Source organism: Mus caroli, chromosome 9, assembly GCF_900094665.2.
Source record: "Mus caroli chromosome 9, CAROLI_EIJ_v1.1, whole genome shotgun sequence".
NCBI classification, from domain to species: Eukaryota; Metazoa; Chordata; class Mammalia; order Rodentia; family Muridae; genus Mus; species Mus caroli.
Genome location: NC_034578.1, coordinates 39275090 through 39297508, shown reverse-complemented (window position 1 = coordinate 39297508; position 22419 = coordinate 39275090). Strand labels below are relative to the sequence as shown.

General features: G+C 45.0%; 1 protein-coding gene across 4 annotated transcripts in view; it reads left to right on the top strand.

Annotated features, from left to right (window-relative positions):
• Positions 1 to 11583, top strand: part of Tbcel (tubulin folding cofactor E like) — a 59288-nt gene extending 47705 nt beyond the window's left edge. For 3 of the 4 annotated variants that reach the window (XM_021171415.2, XM_021171413.2, XM_021171416.2), the window contains exon 8: positions 7766 to 9921. In XM_021171415.2, coding sequence (XP_021027074.1) covers positions 7766 to 8084 — 319 coding nt within the window. In that variant the 3' untranslated portion in view covers positions 8085 to 9921. Of the gene's footprint in view, positions 1 to 7765 lie in introns of all 4 variants that reach the window. The other variant, XM_021171414.2, reaches the window with a different exon arrangement.
• The last annotated feature ends 10836 nt before the right edge of the window (positions 11584 to 22419 follow it).

The following is a 22419-nucleotide window of genomic DNA, read 5'->3' as shown; positions in this document are numbered from 1 at the left end:
ACACCTTGTGGCACCTCTTGTGATCTGTGGGTGTGTCTTGGCTTCTACAGCACCTCTTTTGATCTGTGGGTATGTCTTGCCTTCCACATTGCTTTATTTTATTTTATTTTTGGTTTTTTGAGACAGGGTTTCTCTGTAGCCCTGGCTGTCCTGGAACTCACTCTGTAGACCAGGCTGGCCTCAAACTCAGAAATTTGCCTGCCTTTGCCTCCCAAGTGCTGGGATTAAAGGCGTGCACCACCACGCCCAGCTGCTTTATTTTTATCTTGATGGACAATTCTTCCACATGAAATCTGGTTGAAATCTTCAACGTGAAGCATACAGAACATCCTTCTCCTCAGAAACATCTTTCTACTGTAGAAAGCAGCCATGAAGTGCTTGGTTCCTAGGCAATCACTGATAGGGGTTTCCTGACAAAATCCCATGGCATTTGTGTGCTAAACTTGTGTGTGGAAATGGTCACAGAACAGTTGACTCTGTGCTGTCTTCTCTTCAGCTCACTCCCCAGTGATCCTTGCTACGGGAGAAGCACGCTGTGTTGGTGTGGCTCACCTTGTGCAGTAATTTCACTTGTGCCTTTCCCTTTATCTTGATGAATCCTATTTGGTCTGTCTATATCAGGATCCATTTTAAATGTGTGATGTGTGCACACACACAGACCAGAGGACACCATGTGCCTTATGCTGTTACTTTCTGCCCTATTGCTTTTGAGATAGACTCCCACTTAGCCCAGAGCTGGTGGTCAGCTAGCCCCAACAGTGTCTTGTCCCCCTCCTCAGCAGTGCTGAGGTTAGCCCCAGCTTTTTACATGGTGGGTAAGACTCTTAACCACTAAGGCATTTTCTGGCCCCGCCTTATATTTTTTTTTTAATGAAGTTTATTGTCCTATAACTGACCTAGAGTACATTTTCACCCTTTTTACTGTATATTTCTCAGCTTTGGCAGTCCTATTGTGGAACTCCTCTCCAACAGAACCAGAATTTAAAATTCTCATCCTCTAAAAACTATTTCCTCGTCAACCCTTTGCCCCAACTTTTCCCGTGTCAGCTATTGCTTGTTTTCTGTACTCGTTGTTTTGGCTTCTCTAGAACAGCACACCCGTGGAATCTATCTAGTATGTAGCAGTCCTTTAATTGAAACATTTATTAAGATTAATTGTAGGTTCACATGTAGTTGCAAAAACAATATGTGACAGATAATAGCACCCCACTCCCTATAGCGCAGTGTTCAGCAGAATTGTATGCAGTGTGTACGTGCGCATGTGCATTGCAGGTGGGAATCATATGTAAAACTGCTGAGTGTGGTGGTGTGCACTGGTAATTCTCGATCTGGGGAGGCTGGGCCGAGACCAGAGGGTTGATGACACTGCCATCCAGCCAGTGTCACCTAGTTAGTGAGCTCCAGGTCCGTGAGAGACCATGTCACTAAGACCAAGATTGTCCCTTGGGTCTATGATTACGCATAAGTGTGCATGGCATGCATACATGTGCACACACATGTGCACACATGCATGTGGGGAAGAGGGTTGCTGAGGTGATGCTTGAGATAGTCTTGTTTTGCATACACTAAAAAGAGATACTTATTCTTAGTTATTGAGTGGCATTTGGGATACCAGCTAGGTTAAGCCATTAGTACTAGTTGACAGTACTAATGGCTTTTTCTTCATTTGGTTTGTCAGGACTGGCAGGGAATTGGTGTCTCCAGCCCACTGCCACCTTCTGTGCATGTGGATCACAGCACACTCAGCCTCAGTACTTCTTAAATCTAAGTTTTGTCAGACTTACCACAAAGGTGGTTTTTTGTTGGTTTTTTTTTTTTTTTCTGTCAGATGCCATTTCATTTGTTACACACAGACACACAGAGACACATATTTCTAGCCTGCATTGTATGTCTTTGACTTTAACCTTGTCAAACTCATTGTTTCATTGAGTTTGGAGAGGTAGGCAGTACAAGATGAACTTACAAAGCCATTTTGAATAAAGTTCTGATTGTCATGGTAAGTGTATGCAGATGAAAAAAATTAACTGCTGTCTGGTAGTTGTATGAATTCCATCATCAAATGAGCCACATTTTAGCCATTAGCTGGTAATTTTGGCAACCTTGAGTTAAAGAGATTGTGATTTGAAAATGTGGTACCACGTGCCCTTAGTCCCAGCACTAGGGAGGCAGAGGCAGGAAGGTTGTGAGTTCAAGGCCAATCTGTTGTACTTAAATCCCTTGTTCTTTAATGAAGGCAAGAGTAAGTAGTTGTGGAACGTGTTGGATCAAGACTCTTGAGGAAGTCAGATGGGAAAGCTCTGTAGCTTAAGCTAATGCAGAAAGTGACCCTTGCAATGGAGGCAGCTGGACAGAGAGAAGCCAAGCACTAGGACCACACATGTGTGTGGCAGAATGAGAAGTGAGGCATTCTCCCACTTCCTCAGGACATGGAGGCTGACACCGGAGCATCTGCAGCTCAAGAGCACATGGATGGCATGGTGAGACACTTTAACAAGTCGGGAGAAGAGAAAGCCATTGAAGAACAATTGAAAGGCAGCATTTGAACGTAGGAGTGAGAAACAAGTTTCTAGAATAGTGCTCATTATCATATGAGCCACTGTAATAATCACTGTGGCTCCAATTGAGAGAAATGACTGTCTAGGGTAAGCTTGAGGCTCAGTCACCTCAGCCCTGAAGCTTCGGGGTATGAGCAGGCTCTACGTACATTTCTGTAAAGTGTGTGACAGACGATCTCCAAGGTTCCTTCTGCCTCCAACATGCGGCGAGTACCCGTGGCCTCGTGTCAGGAAAGCAGGATCCATTACCAAATGCTAAGGGACCTTCTGTGCTGTGGATATGGTATTGGCTCAGAGTGAAAGAAGATACACTGTAGAGGAGATTAGATAGGGTGGTCAGAGGATACTAGGGATATAGTTTTGAACCCCTCATATAGCCTCAGGAGCAAAGTAAACTTAACAAATTCTTTTCTTCTTACCACTTGGGGGATATATTTAACCAAGTGAGCCACTTGGAATTTTTTGTGTTTTACATGTTACATTTTTAAAATATTATTTATTTGTATTTAATGTGCATCTGTGCTTTGCCTGGATGGATGTCTGTGTGAGGGTGTTAGATCCTCTGGAACTGGAGTTATAAGCAATTGTGAGCTATGATGTTGATGCTGGGAACTGAATCCAGGACCTCTGGAAGAACAGCCAATGCTCTTAACCATGGTACATCTCTCCAGCCCCACATGGTACCTTTTTAAGGAGAGATACTTACCAGGAACTTCTGAACACAAATGCACAGTGCATGGAATTTTGCTCACTTAAGAAGCAAGGCTTATAAATATTAAATACTGTTAATAGCAGATGAAGATTCTGGTCTGTGGGCTGTAAATTGAGAAGTTGGTTTTGAAGAATACTTAGTTGTTAGAAACCAGTTGGGCTGTCTAAGACCACAGCTTTGGGAAGACATTGAGCAGATGCTCTGTGAGGCCCAGGAGCCCCAGTGCAGACAGTGTTGAGCTTGGATGGACTTTTGAGTAATAGATAAAATACCCAGACCTAGATAAAATACTAGGAAGACATTTGTTTCTAAAACGTACTGGGCTTTTATTAATGAAGACAGCCTGTCCTGGAGCAACCCTAAATTCACGGGAAGTGATAAGCTGCTTAAGAAGGGATTTCATGCAGAGACTGACATCCATACAACTCTAGAAGAGCTAGAAGAGTGGACTCCAGCTGCCTCCCTCCCGAGGTTTGCCTCAAGTGTCAAACCACAGAAGTACACCCGTCCCGCCCCCCAAGGCACTGGTGCCTCTGCAGTGAACTAAGGGTGGGGTTGGGGTGCCTAGCTCAAGCACTGTCCTTGATGTTTGATCTCCAGACCAGCAGGATGCTGCCAGGCTCTTGACTTCAGGAATTCGTCTGGTGATTAAGAAGCTGCTACCTAGACTGTCCCCATGCTGTGTCTGCTATATTCACTCCGGGCTGAGTGATCCTGGCAGAAGCTAAATCTCATCTGTGAGGGAATCTGGGAGATGAAGTTCTCAGCTTTTTAAACTCTGCAGCATAGGAAGGCCTACCAGGAAGAGACTCAGCATATATAGACAGTAGTCATCTAGTTTATGTATTGAAAGAAAATGTGTCAGCTAAGATCATTAGTAAGAGTTACTTGAATGTATAAGGCACATGGGGCACTCAAGCTGTAAATAGATTAATAAGACATTTAGGAGAAAGGGGAATCAAAAGATGTTAGTTGATTGGATGAAGGCAGTTGAGGAAAGAGACAATAGGACAGGAAGACGCCAGACTGCTCAGGTTTTGGCTAGAAAAATTGGATAGTTTTCAATACTGTTTATTAAGATATGAAAGATTGAAAGGAAAGATATTGGGGATAACCAACCTGTACATGTTGGTCTTGAGGATGTATAAGACATTCCAGTGTCCCAGCGTAGAATCATTTAATCTATGATACGCTTGCTCATCTGCCACAGTAAGGTTTAGATTATAGGGAATGCTTATGGCTGAGATGAGTTCATTTGTCTGTAGCGTCAAGGGAGTCTGAAAATACAAAGGTTACCTTTGTTAAATTTTAGTTTCATGTTTAAGCAGACAGGAGTTTACTGTTAATTCCCTAATCCCGTTGTTGAATTTTTCCCTGAAAGAACTCCTAGGGATTATTCCCTCTGTCCTTCCTTTTTTCAGAATGTCTCTGAGCTAGAATTATTGTTGAGCAGAATTGGGCCAGGGACAGTTACCTTGGCTCTTCTTCCTCACCAGATTGTCTGGTTGGTAATGGCAGCTTTCCTCTTTCCTCCCTTCCCTCCCCTGCCCTCCCTCCTCTCTTCCCTTCATCTTGCCCCTGCAGAGGTTCACCATACCCCCAGTTCACCTGTTCCCTTGACTTCTTGGGATTTTGTATTTTCCGTTCCTTCTTCCTAGGCCACTGAGCTCCCGGTGACTTTCTGTCCATGGTGCTTGCTTTGAGACTGCACTCTGCCTCCACTGTTGAACTTGTTCCTGTTCCTCCCTCCATTCTTCTTCCTGTGGTATTTCTTTCCATTTCTGTGGCTTATATAGCTTATGCGTGAAAGTGGGCATGTCTCAGAGTGCTGAAACATGGCGTGTATTAGCTCTCCTTGACCCCTTTGTTATTGCTTCTTTTCTCCCTTCTAGGAAGAGTTCAGGGGCTAGAATGTTGGTCTCGTTTCTACTTTTCTGTAGTCTGGAGGGGAAACCTTTAAGTTGGGGTCAGCTCTTTTGACCATAAGGGTTCTACTGCTATTTTTAAATTTCATTTGCAGGACCACAGTTGTCTCCAGGTGTATGAAGGCAGGTGACAGGAGATGTGGGGAAAGGTTTCAGCTATCTGTAATCTCAAGTCCTGGTGGGTTTGTTCACTTGGATTCTGTGTCCTGCTGTGCTCTGATCGCTTTGCCTTCAATGAAGCCCTGACATCCTGATGGTGGACAGACAGACAGACTTCTGGTCTCTGGAGGATTTCTCTATTCTGGTTCTACCTTGACCTGGCTGACTCTTCCATCCCTGGCTCTATCACTGGCGCCTCCATCCATCCCTGGCTCCAACCCTGGTTCCTCCATCCATCCCTGGCTCTTCTGTCCATCCCTGGCTCTGCTGTTTTTAGTGAGGCAGACTTTCTCTCTTTACCTTCTTTCTCCACAGTGGTTGGTATGTTCTGAAGATCTGAATCTTGATCTGCTGACCCACATACTACAGAGCTCTGGGCTCCCTTTGAAAAGGTCAGCTGTTAGCTTATACCCTCCATTCCTGTGTTGCTGCTGTTTCCCTGTGGATTTGTTTGTTTGTTTTGCTTTTTTGTTTTAATCCGGGCTCCAGCACTGGGAAACAGTCTACAGGCTGACAGTCACACCAGCGCCCTAAGTCCCTCCTGAGGAGACTTGAGTCTAGGGTTTTCTAAGGTGTGTGTATCTTACTGTTGTAAGCTCCAGGGCAGCAGGGCTGTGACACTAATGTCTTACTTGGATATGAACTTAGACTATACGGGGGTTACTCACCAGTTGTTTAATTTATGGCTGCCTTTCAGGTGGGAAGGGCAGGACTTAGCATTTGCTAACGAGGAAGCGGATCCAAAGGACTGAGCTGCAGAGTCATATTAATCACAGCATAGACTTGAAAGTCAGGGCCTATGCTATTTTTACTACACCCCGTTTCTCCCCTCCATCTCTCAGCACAAAGTCTCACTGTGTCATTAGTGTTCTACTAACCTTGTTATGCCACTGATTGTACTGAGTAGAAGCCAGGAGTCAGCGAGCTGGAGCACAGAGCTACGTGACTGCCGAGTTCTGATCCTTAATTAACCTCAGCGAGTCTCAGTAATGGTAAAGCTAATAATGGTGCCTTCTTCCTCCTGTCTGGTACATAGGAGACTGCCCAACTTCCCCATCAAATCAGACTTCATTCCTTCAAGGCTGGCAGTGGATACAAGAATTTCCATGTAGGAATTTAATACTAGGGACCCTGTTCTTACCCCTATAACTCACTTTCCTCGTTCTAGGCTTTGCTTTTTTTTATTACTGTCCTGATAACAGAATATTATTTATTGTCTTCTTTTTCCAAGAATGAGTCCTTGATCCTTTGATAACAGTTTTGTATTTGGCTGAGGCCAAGCTGGAACGTTGGAACAAGACTTTCTTGACAGAGCTGGATAATGGCTGATAGTCATCTTGTTGTTCTATATAATTGGAGCATCCAGAAACATCTCCCCTCCCTTCCCTGCATTACTAAGAAGCACGTGCTTAGTTAGGCAGTTTCCTTTCTCAGTGGTAACACTCCAAAGGGTGCATGCATCTTTAATCCCAGCGCTTGGGAGGTGAGTTCAAGGCCAGCCTGTTCTACAGAGAGACTTCCAGGACATCAAGGGCTACATAAAGAAAACCCTGTCTCAGAAGGAAGGAAGGAAGGAAGGAAGGAAGGAAGGAAGGAAGGAAGGAAGGAAGGAAGGAAGGAAGGAAAGAGAGAGAGAAGAAAAAGAAAGGAAGGAAGGAAGGAAGGAGCAAGGAAGGGAAGAAAAGAAAGAAAGAAAGAAAGAAAGAAAGAAAGAAAGAAAGAAAGAAAGAAAGAAAGAAAGAAAGAAAGGAAGGAAGGAAGGAAGGAANAGAAAGAAAGAAAGAAAGAAAGAAAGAAAGAAAGAAAGAAAGAAAGAAAGAAAGGAAGGAAGGAAGGAAGGAAGGAAGGAAGAAAGAAAGAAGAGAGGGAGGGAGGAAGGAAGGAAGACAGACAGGCAGACGGGCGGACATTCTGGGGGCATTTGGCTCCTCCCTGTGTGGCCCTGTGGCCTTTGTATCACCAGTCTCTCTAGTTGTTTCACAAAACTGTTCATTCCTACCCAGTTGCTTGAGGCAGGGTCCTATATAGCCAAGATTGATTGACCTTGGCCTTGTAATCCCCCTACCTCCACTTCCGAGGTATCAGGTTACATGTGTGCACTGAGGCTTGTTTTATTCAGTCCAGGTCTTCTTGTGTGTTTGGTAACCACTACGGGACACACCCTTGGCCCCTCTAAGCTGCTGTATAAATAGCCGGAGCTTAGGGACCATCTTCAGGATGATGTTCTATTCATGAGCACATGGCTTTACTAGCAAAGTAGTTATGTCAGGACACAGCAGTCACTCGGTAGCTGGATGTACATGTAGGAAGGAAGGGGCAGTCTCGGATGGGGTGAGAAGATACTGAGGGTAGCCATGTCACTTACCTGTGTGTGTTGTGAGTAGCTGAAGGTGAGTTTCTTTTTCTCCTCCTAGGTATCATGAGCTCATTACAAAATATGGGAAATTGGAGCCTTTGGCAGAAGTGGACCTAAGACCCCAGAGCAGTGCAAAAGTAGAAGTTCACTTCAATGACCAAGTGGAGGAAATGAGCATCCGCCTGGACCAGACAGTAGCCGAACTGAAGAAACAGCTAAAGACCCTGGTGCAGTTGCCCACCAGCAGCATGCTTCTCTACTACTTTGACCACGAGGCCCCGTTTGGCCCTGAAGAGATGAAGTACAGCTCCCGGGCACTGCACTCCTTTGGCATTAGGGATGGAGATAAAATTTTTGTGGAATCGAAAACAAAATAACCTCGACCAGCCTTGTAAAAACTCACATAAGGACTTCCTGCAGGGTGTTTGTTTCCAGCGTGCTTTTCTTTAGGAGGAAGGACATTTCCATTTTGTTTTGGGTTTTGTTTAGCTTTGGAGGGGTTTTGTATATTTTCTTCCCCTAGAATGGATAGGTTTTTGGTATTTTCTACCACAGATTTTTTCAGATCAGTTAGCAGACATGGCTGCATCTCCAGTCTTTATGTGAGAGCATGCCTGTCTCCCTCTCCCCCTCCCCCTCCCTCTTCCCCCTCTCTCTCTCCCCTACCCCCCAAAGATGACAGAAACCACCGACTTCTTACTGTGTCATTGGGATTTGTCAGCCACTGGGCTCTTTCCTGCTAAGCCCAAAGACAATGTGGTCCCTCAGAGGGGTGATGCAGTGTTCACATCCAGAGATGGGGTCCTCCTAGGGAGGGATGGGATCCTCCTAGGGAGGGATGGGGGTCCTCCTAGGGAGGGATGGGGGTCCTCCTAGGGAGGGATGGGGGTTCTCCTAGGAAGGGCCTTCTCTGGCTCTTCCTTCCCTGCCCCTTCTCCTCCTCCTTTCCATTTGGGGGTCCTGGGTCTGGTTTTCATTCTGACTTGTACCCACTTACCTGGTAGTTTTATTCTGTTCATAATTTAACTTGGTTTGGTTGTTGTTGTTGTGTCTGTTTTCCCCCTCTCATTCCCAGTTTTAAATGGCTCTGAGTATTTTAAGCATTTCCAGCCTGATTCTGATCTCAGGAACTCAGTTAGATTTTAAAGAGAAGTAGATGGAGTATTAACCCTGGGAAACTTGCTGCTCTCCTGGAAGCCTGGGCTGGGCATTTTAACCGCTCCAGCACTGCTGCGCCCCAGAAGCCCCTCCAGGGTTAGATCAGCTGTCACTCCCGTTACCTGGCACTCGTCCTGTTCTAGGGGTGTTTTCTTAATGTTCAATGAATGTATTTCCTGACAGCTTTATGGCATAGCTATTGGAAATAAAGGAAAAGTTGTAGATATTCACTCCTTAGCAGAACATGGGCTGAGAAGCTGGCCAGGAGTGTGAAGGAAGTGGTGGGACTGGGGAGAACACTTGCAGGCTTTCCACCTGTGCGGCATCCTTCTGAGGGAAGCCGTGCCCTCGGCTCTCTAATGGGAGAGATTTAATCACAGGGAGCTGAGTCCCACCTTTTTCTTGGGACTTTGTGATGATGTGTCTGAACAGCTCTTTTTGTTTTGTATTTTATGTCCCAGTGGAATGATTTTTGCCTAATCTGTGAGTGAACTTTCAGTGTCACACCCCCCCCAGGGTGTGTTTTTGCAGGGGTGTGTGTGTATAAAGCACTTGACCTTTGACACGGCCCCTCACCTACTCTCCTATTCTGAAATCTTTTTCTTTGGCCTCCCATTCTTTGTTAATCTGGATGGTTCCTTGCTGTTTCTATTTTGTTCTGTTCTAGTTTTTGTTTTGTTCTGGCTTTTAGCATTTGTTATGTGATCCCACCCCTCCTCCAAACTGTACTTTGGAGTAAACTCTTTAGGTGACCCATGTGACCTCTTCACGGATGGGGAGATGGATTCTCTAAGTTCCCTCCTCCGCCACGTGGCAGGCGTTTGCTCTCTTGCCACCGCACTTCAGGTTCAGCATCTCTAAGGCTGCAGGCCCGAATTCACTGCAGCACTAAGGGTGAAAGCCAAAGGGTTTAGAAAGATGAGCGAAGCCAGTTCTCCTGCTGCAGACTTTGTCTCAGAATCCTTAAAAAAAAAAAAAAATGAGCAGTGGGGATCAGGCCAGTATAGACGAGGACAGTTATTTTGCAATTGCATTTTCTTGACAGATTTTTGGAAATAGAAAAAAAAGAGTGTGGCAGCCGTGTCCCGAGGATGAAGACTGGCTGCTTTGTGTATGTGCGTGTGTGCGAGTGCGGAGGAATTTGCAAGAGAAACTGTAATGGAGACGCTGCTTTGTCAGCCTGGGAAACAGTTGCACTCTTATTTTTGAACTTTGGAGCCACTAATGTCCCACGGCAGAAGGCAGAGTGAGCGCTTACGCTTTGGTCACAATGAGATATTTTCTATATGACAGAGTTTTCTGAGAGGCTTTTTTACTCTTTGGAACTCGCATCTTCTGTCATTACTCAACAGTGTTTCTCTGCTGCAGGCCTAAGCCTTTCTTACAGTTGCACGGAAAAGGGGTCTCATCTGACCCAACCCGCGTAGGCATTTCCAGGGCATTGTCATTGGTGGTTTGAATAATTGCCGAATCTTTTCCAATTAAGAAAATCTTAAGTACAATCCTTGGCCTTTTAGAGTTAACCGCAGTAAATGAGGAAGCCGTTTGCGCATGCGTCTTTCCAGACTCACTTGGGTGGCTGAGGAAAGAAGCTGGTTTTGAAATAAAATCGGTGCTGTGTAGACATTTATAACCAAAATTATTTTTATAACAGACCCAGAAGGAGGAGAGAAAAGACCGTGGACCTTTGAGCCTGCATGTTATCCGTCGTGCTTGTCTGTATGTAACATTGATTTCATCAGATTGAGTGGAAGCACATGGTTGACAGTTAGGAGGCGAAAAGCTGCCTTCACTGGTATACAGAGCGTGCCTTGGGCACGGCAGGGAGAACATGCCTTTCTAAAGCAGAAAGTCTTTTCAGTTGTGGGGAAGGAAAGGAGTAACACGAGAGAGCCAAACCTAAGCCCAGGGTCCTCCCGTGGGCAGAGCTGCTGAAGCTGTGCTCCAGAGGGATCTCTTAGTTTGGATTGTTGAGATACCCTGGATGGTTTTAAATCGGGGGAGTCCACAGTTGCCTGTGTCTGCAGCCCATTGCCATAAATGCACAAGACAGCAGCAGAGCTGAACGCCCCTTGTTCTTAGAGACCCTCTGGTAAAAATGAAGCCATGTAGCAGAGGGCTGCAGTGCTACCCTGAGAAAAAGAAGGAGCTGTGTGAGGGAACGAAGAGCAGATGCAGTTCCAACTGGGATTTTCAGCCACGTCACCCCACCTGCCCTGCTGGGAGCAGAGAACACTTGGTTGTGCAGTATTGGGAGCCTTGCCACCAATAGCTTTTCCTAACACATGTGAGTGTGGTTTTCCCTCTGCACTGTAGCTTAGGCCCTGGGCAAGTAGGGCGAGGCTCCAGAATGCTCTGTAGTTTGTATGTACTGTAATTTCTGTTTATGAATTTCACTTTTCCTTTCATTTCATGTAAGACTAAAATGCAAACAAACTGCTTTCAAGAATGCCCAGAAGCTCTGTGTCCCCAACTGTTGTTGTGAATTCTACCATTTCTCATAGGTGCTTCCTTAAAATGTATGTTTATTCTAGTGACCGAGAGGGGACTGGACTCTCAGGCCCTTTACAGTTGTCTCCTGCAGTTAATGGAAATATAAATATATATATATATTTTATTTTAGAATATAATTTAAACATGAAGGTCTATTCTTTGCACTTTTTATTAATATATAGAGAGAGAGAATCTTTAAAAAAAATTAAAATACAAGTCCATTTACTCCTTGTGTTCTGAGTTTTTCTTCCGGAGCAGCAGGACAAAGATATGTGGTGGGTTTTATACAGCTAGAGATGAACATTGATTCTGGGGGTGCCTTCTTGGTGAGATTGGCCTAAGCTAGTAACAGAATGGCTTGCCAAAGGTAATTGGAATTTCACTGAGGTTGAAAAATCTCAATTAAAATTTTTCTTTAAAAAAAGATTTTATCTGTTAGCAAAAGTTTAGACTTTGACACTACTTGCTTGTTCTTTGGTTATCCTTATCCATCTCTCTGTTTAGCATCCTCTTTATTGAATACGATTGAAAATTTCATTTTGGTAAAATACAGATCTGCCTGTTTTTATTCAAGGGCCATTTTCTACAAAAGATAACTTTCTACAAGTTTGGCATTTGGGACATTTTACATGTATCTGTTTATGGACCATTTCTTGGTAAGCTGCTAGGAATTAACATTCTTTTGAAAATTAAAGACCAAGAAGTATGCTTCTGTACTTCAGAGCCAGTGTCCACGAAGTTCTCGAGACCTCAGAAGCGTGTAGCTCTACTTAAGTTCAAGGTGATGTCCACTTCCTGTTCAGAGTTCAAAGAACCCATAGCATGCATGCCCTCCACTTTCGGGCTGAATTCTATTTCATTACCGTTTAGTACTCGGAGAATTACTGAAAAGATAGATACACATCTAGGCATCCAGCCTTCAGTCTGCTGCTGTTGCCTTCTCCAGCTGCCAGGTCATAGAGCCACCCCTGAGGTCACATGTCCCTTTCCAGCCCCTCTGGAAAAGGAACTCCCATTGCTTTTCCTGTTGACTTTTTCTCCAATGAGGGAAACGGATGCACAGATAGGTCATTCAGGTCCAAAGTGACAGAGTTGGGAAATGAGACTTGGCTCCAGCCAGCTGACAGCTGTGTGTAGTGCTGGAGCTAAAACCCCACCTTCTGATCCACTCTGTCATTGTTAATCCTCTGGTGCTGTAGAGCTCTCCATGAGACCGTGTTCAGTGTGAACTCACTCTGGAGCAGAACCACCCATCCACTGAGACCCCTGCTGCCATGGTGGGTACATGTCATTGATGCTACTGGTAAAAGTGAATATGAGATAAGGAGACTGGTAACTTGGTTTTTAACCTCACGTTATTCTTAGTTTCAGTATGGGGCCAAAGGTGGGAGGGACCACAGTTCCAACTGAGACTAATGTCAGGGACATGCCAGAGTTCCAAGTGAGCCACAATTGACATTTGTCATCAAGGAAAGGGGATAAATCCACTTAGAGCCCAGTGGAGCCCTTACCGGAGGATAAGGTCGCTGGTGCTTTTCCTCGCTGGCTTTCACAAAGGACAATATTTATATGTAAGCAGTGTAAATATTACCTGCAAAATAGGCAAAATAGTAGATAGGTTATCTACTCTGCCTGCAGGATCTGGGTCTGCCAAACCCACTCATTCCAATGCAATTTGAATGTGTGGAACCCTTCACAGCTTCCTTGTCCTTGAATGCTTCTTGGTAACCCAAAGTAACACAGTCAGAGTGTTAAGTGAGAAAAGCCACGAGAGAGACAGGCAGGAAGGAGCCAAGGAGAGGAGAGCCGAGGACAGGTGTCTGTTCTACTCAAGAAATACAGCAGGGGTGATGCCAACTGTCCGCTGTGTTAAATAAAATTCAATTTGTTTCATATTTTACATTACAGAGAGATGATGTTAGGATGTTCAAACTTAATTTCTAAACAGAAATCCTCCTCAAGGTTCAAAACTCCAGCAATGCAAGAAAGACAGACATTGAAAGGCCCCATTGTAATAGCTGTACTACATCTTTTGTTCCTTTCTTGTGTCTTCTCAGAGTTTACACAAATAACAGCAAATCCAAGTGTGCGTTGTAATGGCTTTCTTTTTACATAGCAAGTGGTATGGCTTATGTTTGGTCACAAGCCTTGCTTTTTTTTTTTTTTTTTTTTGGTTCATGAAGTGTATCTTGGAACTGTCTCTGTAATAGGACACAGAGAATCATCTTAGCCTCTGTATATAATGTAATTATTCATCCTATGCTCTGATGTGTCTCACTGGTACCTCATTGCTTGACACTTAAGTTTCTCTTCTCACTCTCTCTGCTGCTTTCGATGTGCCTCTCTAACGTTTGAAATCATCTACAAACTGTCTTCATACCTATGAGGCTGCTTGGATCAGAAAGCCAGAGCCTTTGAAAAGTTGACAGACATCGTCAGATTATTCTCCAGTAGGATAATACAAAATTAACATATAAAGGGCCAGGCAAAGTGGCTCACACCTTTAATCCCAACACTTGGGAAGCAGAGGCAGGGGCACCTCCGTGAACTAGAGACCAGCCTGGTCTATAGAGAGAGTTCTAGGCCAACTCGGACTACACAGTGAGACCTTGTCTCAATAAAACAAAACCAAAAGAGTGTAAAGCTGCCTTGGTCCATTATGTGATACATCCCTGCAGAGTCACTGTTCTTGGGCTCGACATTATGAGCTCTTCAAGTTTACCTTCCCAGGCAGGCTTTGTAGACCTAGGCTTTTGTATTCAGCACATGACTGACATCATAAGTGGTATTGGTCAGGCTTTGTGTCACAGCGACAAGATGCAGGCATAGGTGAAGAAGGAATTATTTTAGCAGACTCTCCAGAGACTTCACAGTTTTGGGCTAATGGGGAGTCAGGGCACAGTGCCTGGTGAAACTGACAGAGGAGAAGCAGGAACGAGTAACTGGATAAAGATAGACTCATAGGAGGCACATCACCAGTGCAACACTTTTTTTACTGGGCCCCACTGGCCAGTTTCCGCAGACTTGAACTGTCAGATTCTGAGTCTGTCCATTAGTGGACAAGGTGACTCCATCAGACTACTTCAGGTCTCCGCGTTTCTGGAAATAATCCCCCAGACACACCCAAAGTTGTGCTTTCCTATATAGTTGGTGTTTCTCTGCCACATCAGGTTGACATGTCAGTTACCACCATGAATTCCATATATCACCGATCCTAAGAACCATCGTTCCTCTGGAGCTGGCTTTGGAGGTTTCATCTCTGCCACAGAAGGCACAAGTGTTAGGTGTAACGACCTGTGAGCACTCGGTTTCAGCTGAGTGCCCAACAAGGCAGATCACTTGCCCTAACATCTTGTGCGTATTGCCTGTAAAAAGCTTTGGTCGGGAGCTGATTCTGGCTTGTCGTTGAAGTGTCTTCTAGACTGACCGCATGCTGTTCCTTGGGGGTCAGAGAACATGGTGAACCTGTGCCCCTCCAACCTCAGTGTGCTAGCAAGGTTATTTGAAGAAAGCCGGTTCTGAGGTTTCAGCTGCCTGAGTGTACCTAGAACTTACGATTTTAACTGCTTGGCAGCTTGGGTTCTTCGTGGTAAAGAACCTGCCTGCCATGTCTGAGGCCCAGATGCATCCCAACATCACAGAATAATAATGAATTTTTCCATTAGAGACACTTAAGTTGGCATTAGAACATGACTAAAATTTCAAATATGAACATCTTTTGTTATTGAGCCTTTAGGGAGTATTCTGATTCATAAATAAACATTAATAAGCATCACTCTGATTTTTTCAAAGATCTAACATCATATTTTTCATATGAATATTGGCCCAGACCCAGAATATAGAACACAAATGTAGCCAGAACAGAAAAAAAAAAGAACCTAGGGAAATAATTTTTGAAATGTAGGATCCTAAAGCATTTGTTTTATCTTCTAAACTCAATATTTGCAGTGTGCAGTTAACGATTATCATCATACTCTGCTGAAAAATATGGAAAATTTGAAAATGTTTACTCTGTGTTTTAAAAATCTGTTTTTAGGAATGAACCCCTGAGCCTGCAAGGTGGCTCAGCAAGGAAAGGCACTTGTTGTGGCAGCATGGCAGCCTGCACCTGGGACCTGTATAAATAAAGGTGGGAGGAGGGAGATGGTTCCTGAAAGTACTCCTCTGACCTCCATGCACTCATTATGGAGCCTAGACACACACACACACACACACACATGCACACGCACACAGCTATCGTGCCCTTATTCCTTATTCTTATATCCACACCTCCCACCTGCCCTAAACTTTAGTGGCTCAGTCTCATTTATCCCCTGATAAATGTCCATCACCACTCCATTTTGAGATCTCACACGACCCTTCAACCATTCTCCATCAGAAGCATGGTGAAACTCTCCTCTCCTCCCTTGTGTCTGTCTCTTTGCCTCCAGGGACCTGGAAGTCCCACCTATCCCTTCTGCCCAGCAATTGGCCTATGGCTTCTTTACTGACAGATCAAGAACCAGTTGGGGAACAGGACAGAATCAGAACCATTGCTACAGAGTTCAAGACACCAAGGTCCCAGCTTCAATTTCTTGGGAAGGAAAAGTTGAGATGTGGTGGCAGAGGGATATAGTGGAAGAGGGCAGGTCATAGAAGAACAGGAATGTACTGCCATTTTGAATGTATTGAGGACACTGAAGGGGTGGCTGTTGGAAGCTATCTGCTCACCACACTCCTCACAGTCTCCTGGAAATCACTGAAGGATCTGACAGGTTCATCTTCACTGTTCTCCACTGTCTACCTGAAGCAAGAACAGCTCTAACTCCCCACACAGAGCTGAGAAACTCCTCTAGTCTCTGAGTATCCTCTCTTTCTGAGGGGGACCTGGGAAGAGGGAGGTCAGGTGCCTGGGAGAAGTGATGTACAGCTGCCCTCTATGGCAGTCGATTTCAAGGCCATAACTGATGTCTGTGGACTCCTTCCACCGAAGAGCTCCGCAGCTCTTGTATGCTAGTCTTACCTAGTCTCTTCATCCAAACCTTAATAGAGAACATCCTGAGGCCCTGATAACCATGTGCTGCTCAGTCTGTCCCTCAGCCACAACTAAGCAAAATAATGCCAAGAGGTACCAAAACGAGTCACTCAAGCTCTGCTTTACTATTCATCCTTAATCCCATTTTGTGACTTCAGCCCTATGCCCCTCCTGTTCATCCCATCTGCTGGTCTTGACACAAGGAGCCCAGGGTGCCCAGGATTGTGGTCTCTGCTAAGGGAGCATCCTCTGTATCTGCTGCACCTGCTTCTCAAGCAATTTGCTGCACTGTTCACCTGGGCTGGCATCATCTCATTCATGTTTTTTTATAGCCTAATGGCATATCCCAGGGGCCATATTCACAGCCCCTTTGCTGGGAAAGGCCTTTCCTAGGAGGGGGAGGTGTTCAGGACCTTGCATCCTGCAAGCCTTCCTTCCATCAGTTATTCTGGCTCAAGCCTCTGGGCAAGAAAAGCATGCTTTCATGCATTGGACAGACTCTTTATCACTGTGCCAAGTACCTGAGGGAAGGAAGCAGTTTCATGTGTTCCAATCTCGGATTACCCGGATCGAGGGATTAGATCCATAGCTTTGGGCCATAGGGTAAGGCAGAACAGCATGGTGCCAGGGACATGCTGCAGAGGGTGCTTGCTTCATGAAAGCTGGAAAGCAAAAAGTTAAAGTAACAAAGGACCAGATGTACTCTTTAGTGACATGCCCTCAAGTGACTTATTTCCTCCTACCTGGCTCTCCTCCACAGCTCTGTCACTTCCCAAGACTTTTAAAAACATGTTAAACCCGTGGAGCATTAGTCAACGTCAGAGCCTTCAGAAACCAGCTGCCTCTCCAAAGAATTAGCTCTGAACACCGTTAGCATCTGGACCAAGCCTTGAATACACAAACCCTTTGGAGGACACTTCGTATCTCAACTATAAATATTTTAACTAGGGTTTTATCTCTGCTCACTCTTCCATGATAAGAGTGGTTCTGTTTCAATCATTTTGCTACAAAGAGGTCAGTAACTGTCCCTGAGTGGCATGTCAAGGGACTCAGCTGTGCTCTGTCCTCCACAGATTGGACATTTGAAGCTCAGAGGCACTAGAAGAGTCTTGCTGAATGGGAGTTCATACACTTGGTCCCCTCTACCCCAACCCCATTTCTGTGGCCACCTTATAAATGTACCCATTGTATCAATACTGACAACCCCTGCTTCATGACAGCCGGTTGAGTGGTTCTGCCTACTGTGTCCCTCTCCTGTAGCAGATGCTCTTGTGAATGTTTACACATGACATAAAGATCTTCACACTATGTGTTTACGCCCTGCTGTCTGCTCACACGTCTCCACTCCAGGCATCCTTGTCCCTGATTTTCCAACTTTTTAAGCCACTGCCCAGCTGGCAATGTGGTTCAGCACCGCCTCTGAGTTTATACATGCTGTCTGCTCAAAACACTTCTCCTTCAATACAAAGTACATGACACAATGTATTATCCAAAGCTCCACACACTGGGAAGATGCCTCCTCCTCATTGCTAATATTACCAACATTCTCATGAAAGTTTTCAAAAGTACCACACAAGACATACATATGAGGCTATCACATAGCTACCATCTATCTGCTACACACACACACACACATACACACACACCACCTACACCAACTTTATATATACCTTCATCTACATGGCCAGATCTGGGGCAGGGGTCTTGCTGCCACTGTGGCTGGTGACAGAGCCTGAGCTACCTAGTTAGGCAGCTTGTTCATGATTCTTCTCAGTGTATCATTTCCACCCTATGATAGATTTCTGGGGTCTGCCTGCCTGTGGACCTTGGGTCTAATGGGCTCAGATCATAAAAGAAAGGAACAAATGGCCATTTGTCTCTTGGGCAAATGTCCCACCAGAGACCCCAGTCACATGCCAGGAACTGATTTTGAAGAGACAGATCTCTTTGTTGCCAGAGGCGTAACCTTGCTACAGAACACCAGGGGCCTGTACTGTAGTTGAACCACTGGGTTTTGCTCTGATCTACCCATTTCATCTCTTTCCACTACTAACATCTTCAACATCAAATGGTCAGATAGACCTATGGCCCAAGTGGCAAAGCTGTTTGCATTGTAGCCTGTAGCTGCTACAGAATTTGTTTCCATTCTCAGCCCAGCTCCATGCTGGCTAAGTTCCATGGTTAGAGCAATTTTCCTGGGTCTAGAATGTGTAGCTTTCAGATCCCAAAGACAAGGAAAGAAACAAAGAAAGAAGTGTCTTTCATGGCTATAAAGTAAATATGTTGCCTTTCTCTTTGAAGGAGATGTTCTTGGCTACCAGGTTTGGAAAGTTTTATTAAAACAGTATCCTTGAGTCTAAAGGATTTATCTTCCATTTTCTAGAGCATATGGTACCAAGACATCTAACCTGCTGCCACCCAAGGCTCCCCGTGCTCAGGACACTGAAGTCTGTTACTATGTACTGAACCAGTGTGATATACTGGGAGATCCAGATGGTACAGAACACTTTGCATTATATTATGAAAGAAGGTGGGTGTCTTAGTCCATTGTCTGTTGTTATAACAGAATGCCAGAGACCAATTAGTTAAGTTGTAAGAAAAGAGGTTTTCTGGCTTGGTGATTCACCAAGTCCAGGAGCATAATGGTGGCACTGCTCAGCTTCTTGCAGACTCATGCTATTCCAGGCGTGTCAAAAAGAGGAAAGGCCATTATGGAAAAGAGCTTGGACAAAGAAAGCTGAAACTACAGCAACCCAGCAACCCACTCTCACTGTGGCCTTGTCCTACCAGGCTTGTAACTTGCCCTCACAGGACAGTAAGTTGATTTGCCCCCAAACACTTCTCCGCTCAAACGCTTCTGAAAGCCCAACCTTCAACACTTCTGTGTTGAGAAACAAGGCTTCAACACAGGCTTTAGTGCCACCAAATCATACTCCAACTGAAGTGGTAGGAGACTTCCCACGGCCCTGGGTTAGAGCCGTGAACGTGTGTTGCAGTTTGTTCCATATGAAGGAAGGCATTGCTGACCTTCATTCCAGTGTTTCCCTCACACACATGAAGTTGGCTCTGAAAAAGACAGCATATTGGCAAGGCAACTGTGACTCACAGTCGTCCCGAGCATCCATCTCGAGTGAAGATAAGGCAGTTGTACGTTAAGGTTGTACGGTAAGATGTGTTAAGGTGACTTGTATATTAATGTGACATTAAATGTAACCAGCTGATCCCCCCCTTCCATCCAGGGTGCATCCTCTTGTGTACTCACTATCTAGTCTGGAATGTCTCACAAGCTTCCCACTTACCTTCATGACTAGGAAAAATGTCATCTAGATGGGTCTGCAGATGCCTGGAAGCCAACCTTTGCCAGGACATTATTTTTCTCCCCTCGGTTCCTCATTCCACATTCTTCGGCTATTGATGTTGACTTAAACCCCTTGCCCAAAAGTCCTTAACATGTCCGGGAAGCCCCTTTCCCGAGTGTACAGTCTCTTTATGAGGCTGAGCTGAGGGGCCTGTTCAAATATATATTTGTCACAGTGTCGCACAGTCCTTCCTTTAGGGCATCTCTTACTTTTTCAGCCTCCCAATTTGAGATTTGAAAACTGGCTTGTGTCTAGAAGTGGAACAGAGATTGTGACTAGTTCCTTTATGAGACTGGGCCTTGAACCTTGAGTCTCAAGCATGCTGGGTAAGCACCCTACCACTGGGCTGCTTCTGCAGCCCCACTTTCTCTTTTGATTTTGAGAAGGTATCTTATTAGGTTGCCCAGGCTGACTCTGAGCTCACTTAGAAGCCCAGAAAGGCCTTGAACTTGAGATTCTCCTGTTGCAGTCCCTCCAGTAATTGGGATGACATGCCCGAGCCACCGAACTCAGTAAGATATCACAACTGACTAGGGAACCTGCTCTCAGTCATGGTTTAATTCTTCTGCTTTGCAGGATGCACACAGTGCACATACCCCTGGTGGCTGTCTGGCCTCTCTCTGCCCACCGTGCTTTGTTAACCATCCCCAGTGTTCTCTATGCATCAAACCCCCCTGACGATTACTCTAGATCTCTTCTCTGACATCATGAAAATTCTAACCTCTGCTTCCCTCCAAGCTCCGGGTCCTGATCACGGGGCCTCTGCTGTTTCAGACAACTCCATGCGACCAAGGGGCTGGATTCTGTGATCAGTGCCTGGTTCGATCTGGCCGACAGAGGGGAACCACACTGAGCTTCCCAGTGCTGTGTAGCTTCCTTCATGAAGGTAGGGCTTACTGGCATTCGGAGCCTTTGGGTGCCTTTGCCTGCCATCTGCCACAGTGATTTTGACCCTTCAGTCTTACTGGATCTGGTCCACCACTTTCTCCAGACTTCTAGTAAATGTCTGAGGACTGTGTTTGAGCCTTCCCTGGGGTCCTTTGACCCAGTGTTAAAGCCATTATCTCTAAAGTCAATGAATCTCCCTGATTCTGTGCCAGATCTCAGCCTCCTTGGCTGAGCACCCTCAGAATAGAGTCCCTTAGGTTCTCCCCTGTCATCTCAAGCCAAGGTGCTAGCTCCATTGGGAGCACAGACCTTCACAACTCTGACTAAGTTAGACTACAACTCGAGCCTGAGTCTCGGCCTTGCAATCAGGAGATGAGGCAAGGAGCAGCTTTTAAGCCAGGTAATCTGCTGTCTTGTGGGGGAAATTGCTTTCTATTATGTTTGTACACAGGAAAGGACTTTTAGCTGCTAGTGAAGTAGAGTGGGTTGGATCTGAGGGCCAGAAGTTTTGAGAAATCAAGGCAAGTGAACATCTTTGGGGGCATCTCTCCATTACACATGTATCTCCCAACTTAGTAATGAGGCCGCTTTCCAAAAAACGTATTGCTGGATGTCATAGAGGTCTTAGACAAATTACGACCACTACAACCTAACTTGGTGATTGTAATCTCTTGCAGCCACTGTTGTCCATGTGATTTGCTATGGACAGAAATAGTGTCATGTGGTACATGACTGTGTATATAAAGATATATATATCTATATATACACATATATATAGATAGATATATATATACACACACATATATATATTATGTGCACACACAGGATATACATAAATATGTGTTATAATGAATCATACAATATGCATATGTGTATACATGTGTAAATTATATAGTTAATATATTTATGTATATATATGTATAGATAGATAGATAGATAGATAGATAGATAGATAGATAGATAGATAGATAATGTTTCCCTGTGTAGGCACTGATGTTATGTAGTAAAGCTGCTTGATCAAGCTCCTACAGAATCTTGTTAATGGCAGGAGTCCCTGGAGCAAAACCTTTCCAACAGGACATCTTAGACCATGTCATAGTCACGCCAACCAACCATTTCTTTCACAAAAAGGGCACAGAAAACCTAGGACACAAACCAGAAATATTCAGTACATAACACCTGTTCTACTTGCTTTGGGGGAAGTTCATTTTTGTTTGTTTCTTCCCCTGGTGTCTTTTCTGTCAACGGAGAAGCAGCATCAATCTATGCCATGTCCCTAAAGCATGGATATCTTGGATAACTGGCACTAGCCACTCCAACTTCATCATCCATCTCCCATCTAAATCCTGGCAGGAACCTCTACGGACCTCACACTTTCAACCAAATGAGTCTTGCCATGAATAGAAGCTTTTGTTATCCACCCATCTGTGACCACTGAGTGTGCAACCAGAGCACGCCCCCGCCGACCAGCTTCCAGCCCAGCCAGCCAGCAGTCAGCCCAGCCTCTTCCCAAGCACCTGGTGCTCACCGGCCCACTGAAGTCCTTCTTATTCATTTATGCTGCCATCTTGTGAATTTGGTTCTGTCCAGATGGTCGCCATGCCAGTAGCAGTCCTACCTCAAGGAGGATAAAGAATTTAATATGGGTCAAAAGGGCCTGAGGTAGAGACATCCTTGAATGTACGGGAGTAGGAAACTAAAGCAGCTAACACGGACCGCCAGCAGGGCTTGTAAGACCCTGTTTTGCCTCTGGACGATTAGGTCTGATGAGATCGCACTAAAGGTTTAATCAGGACCAGT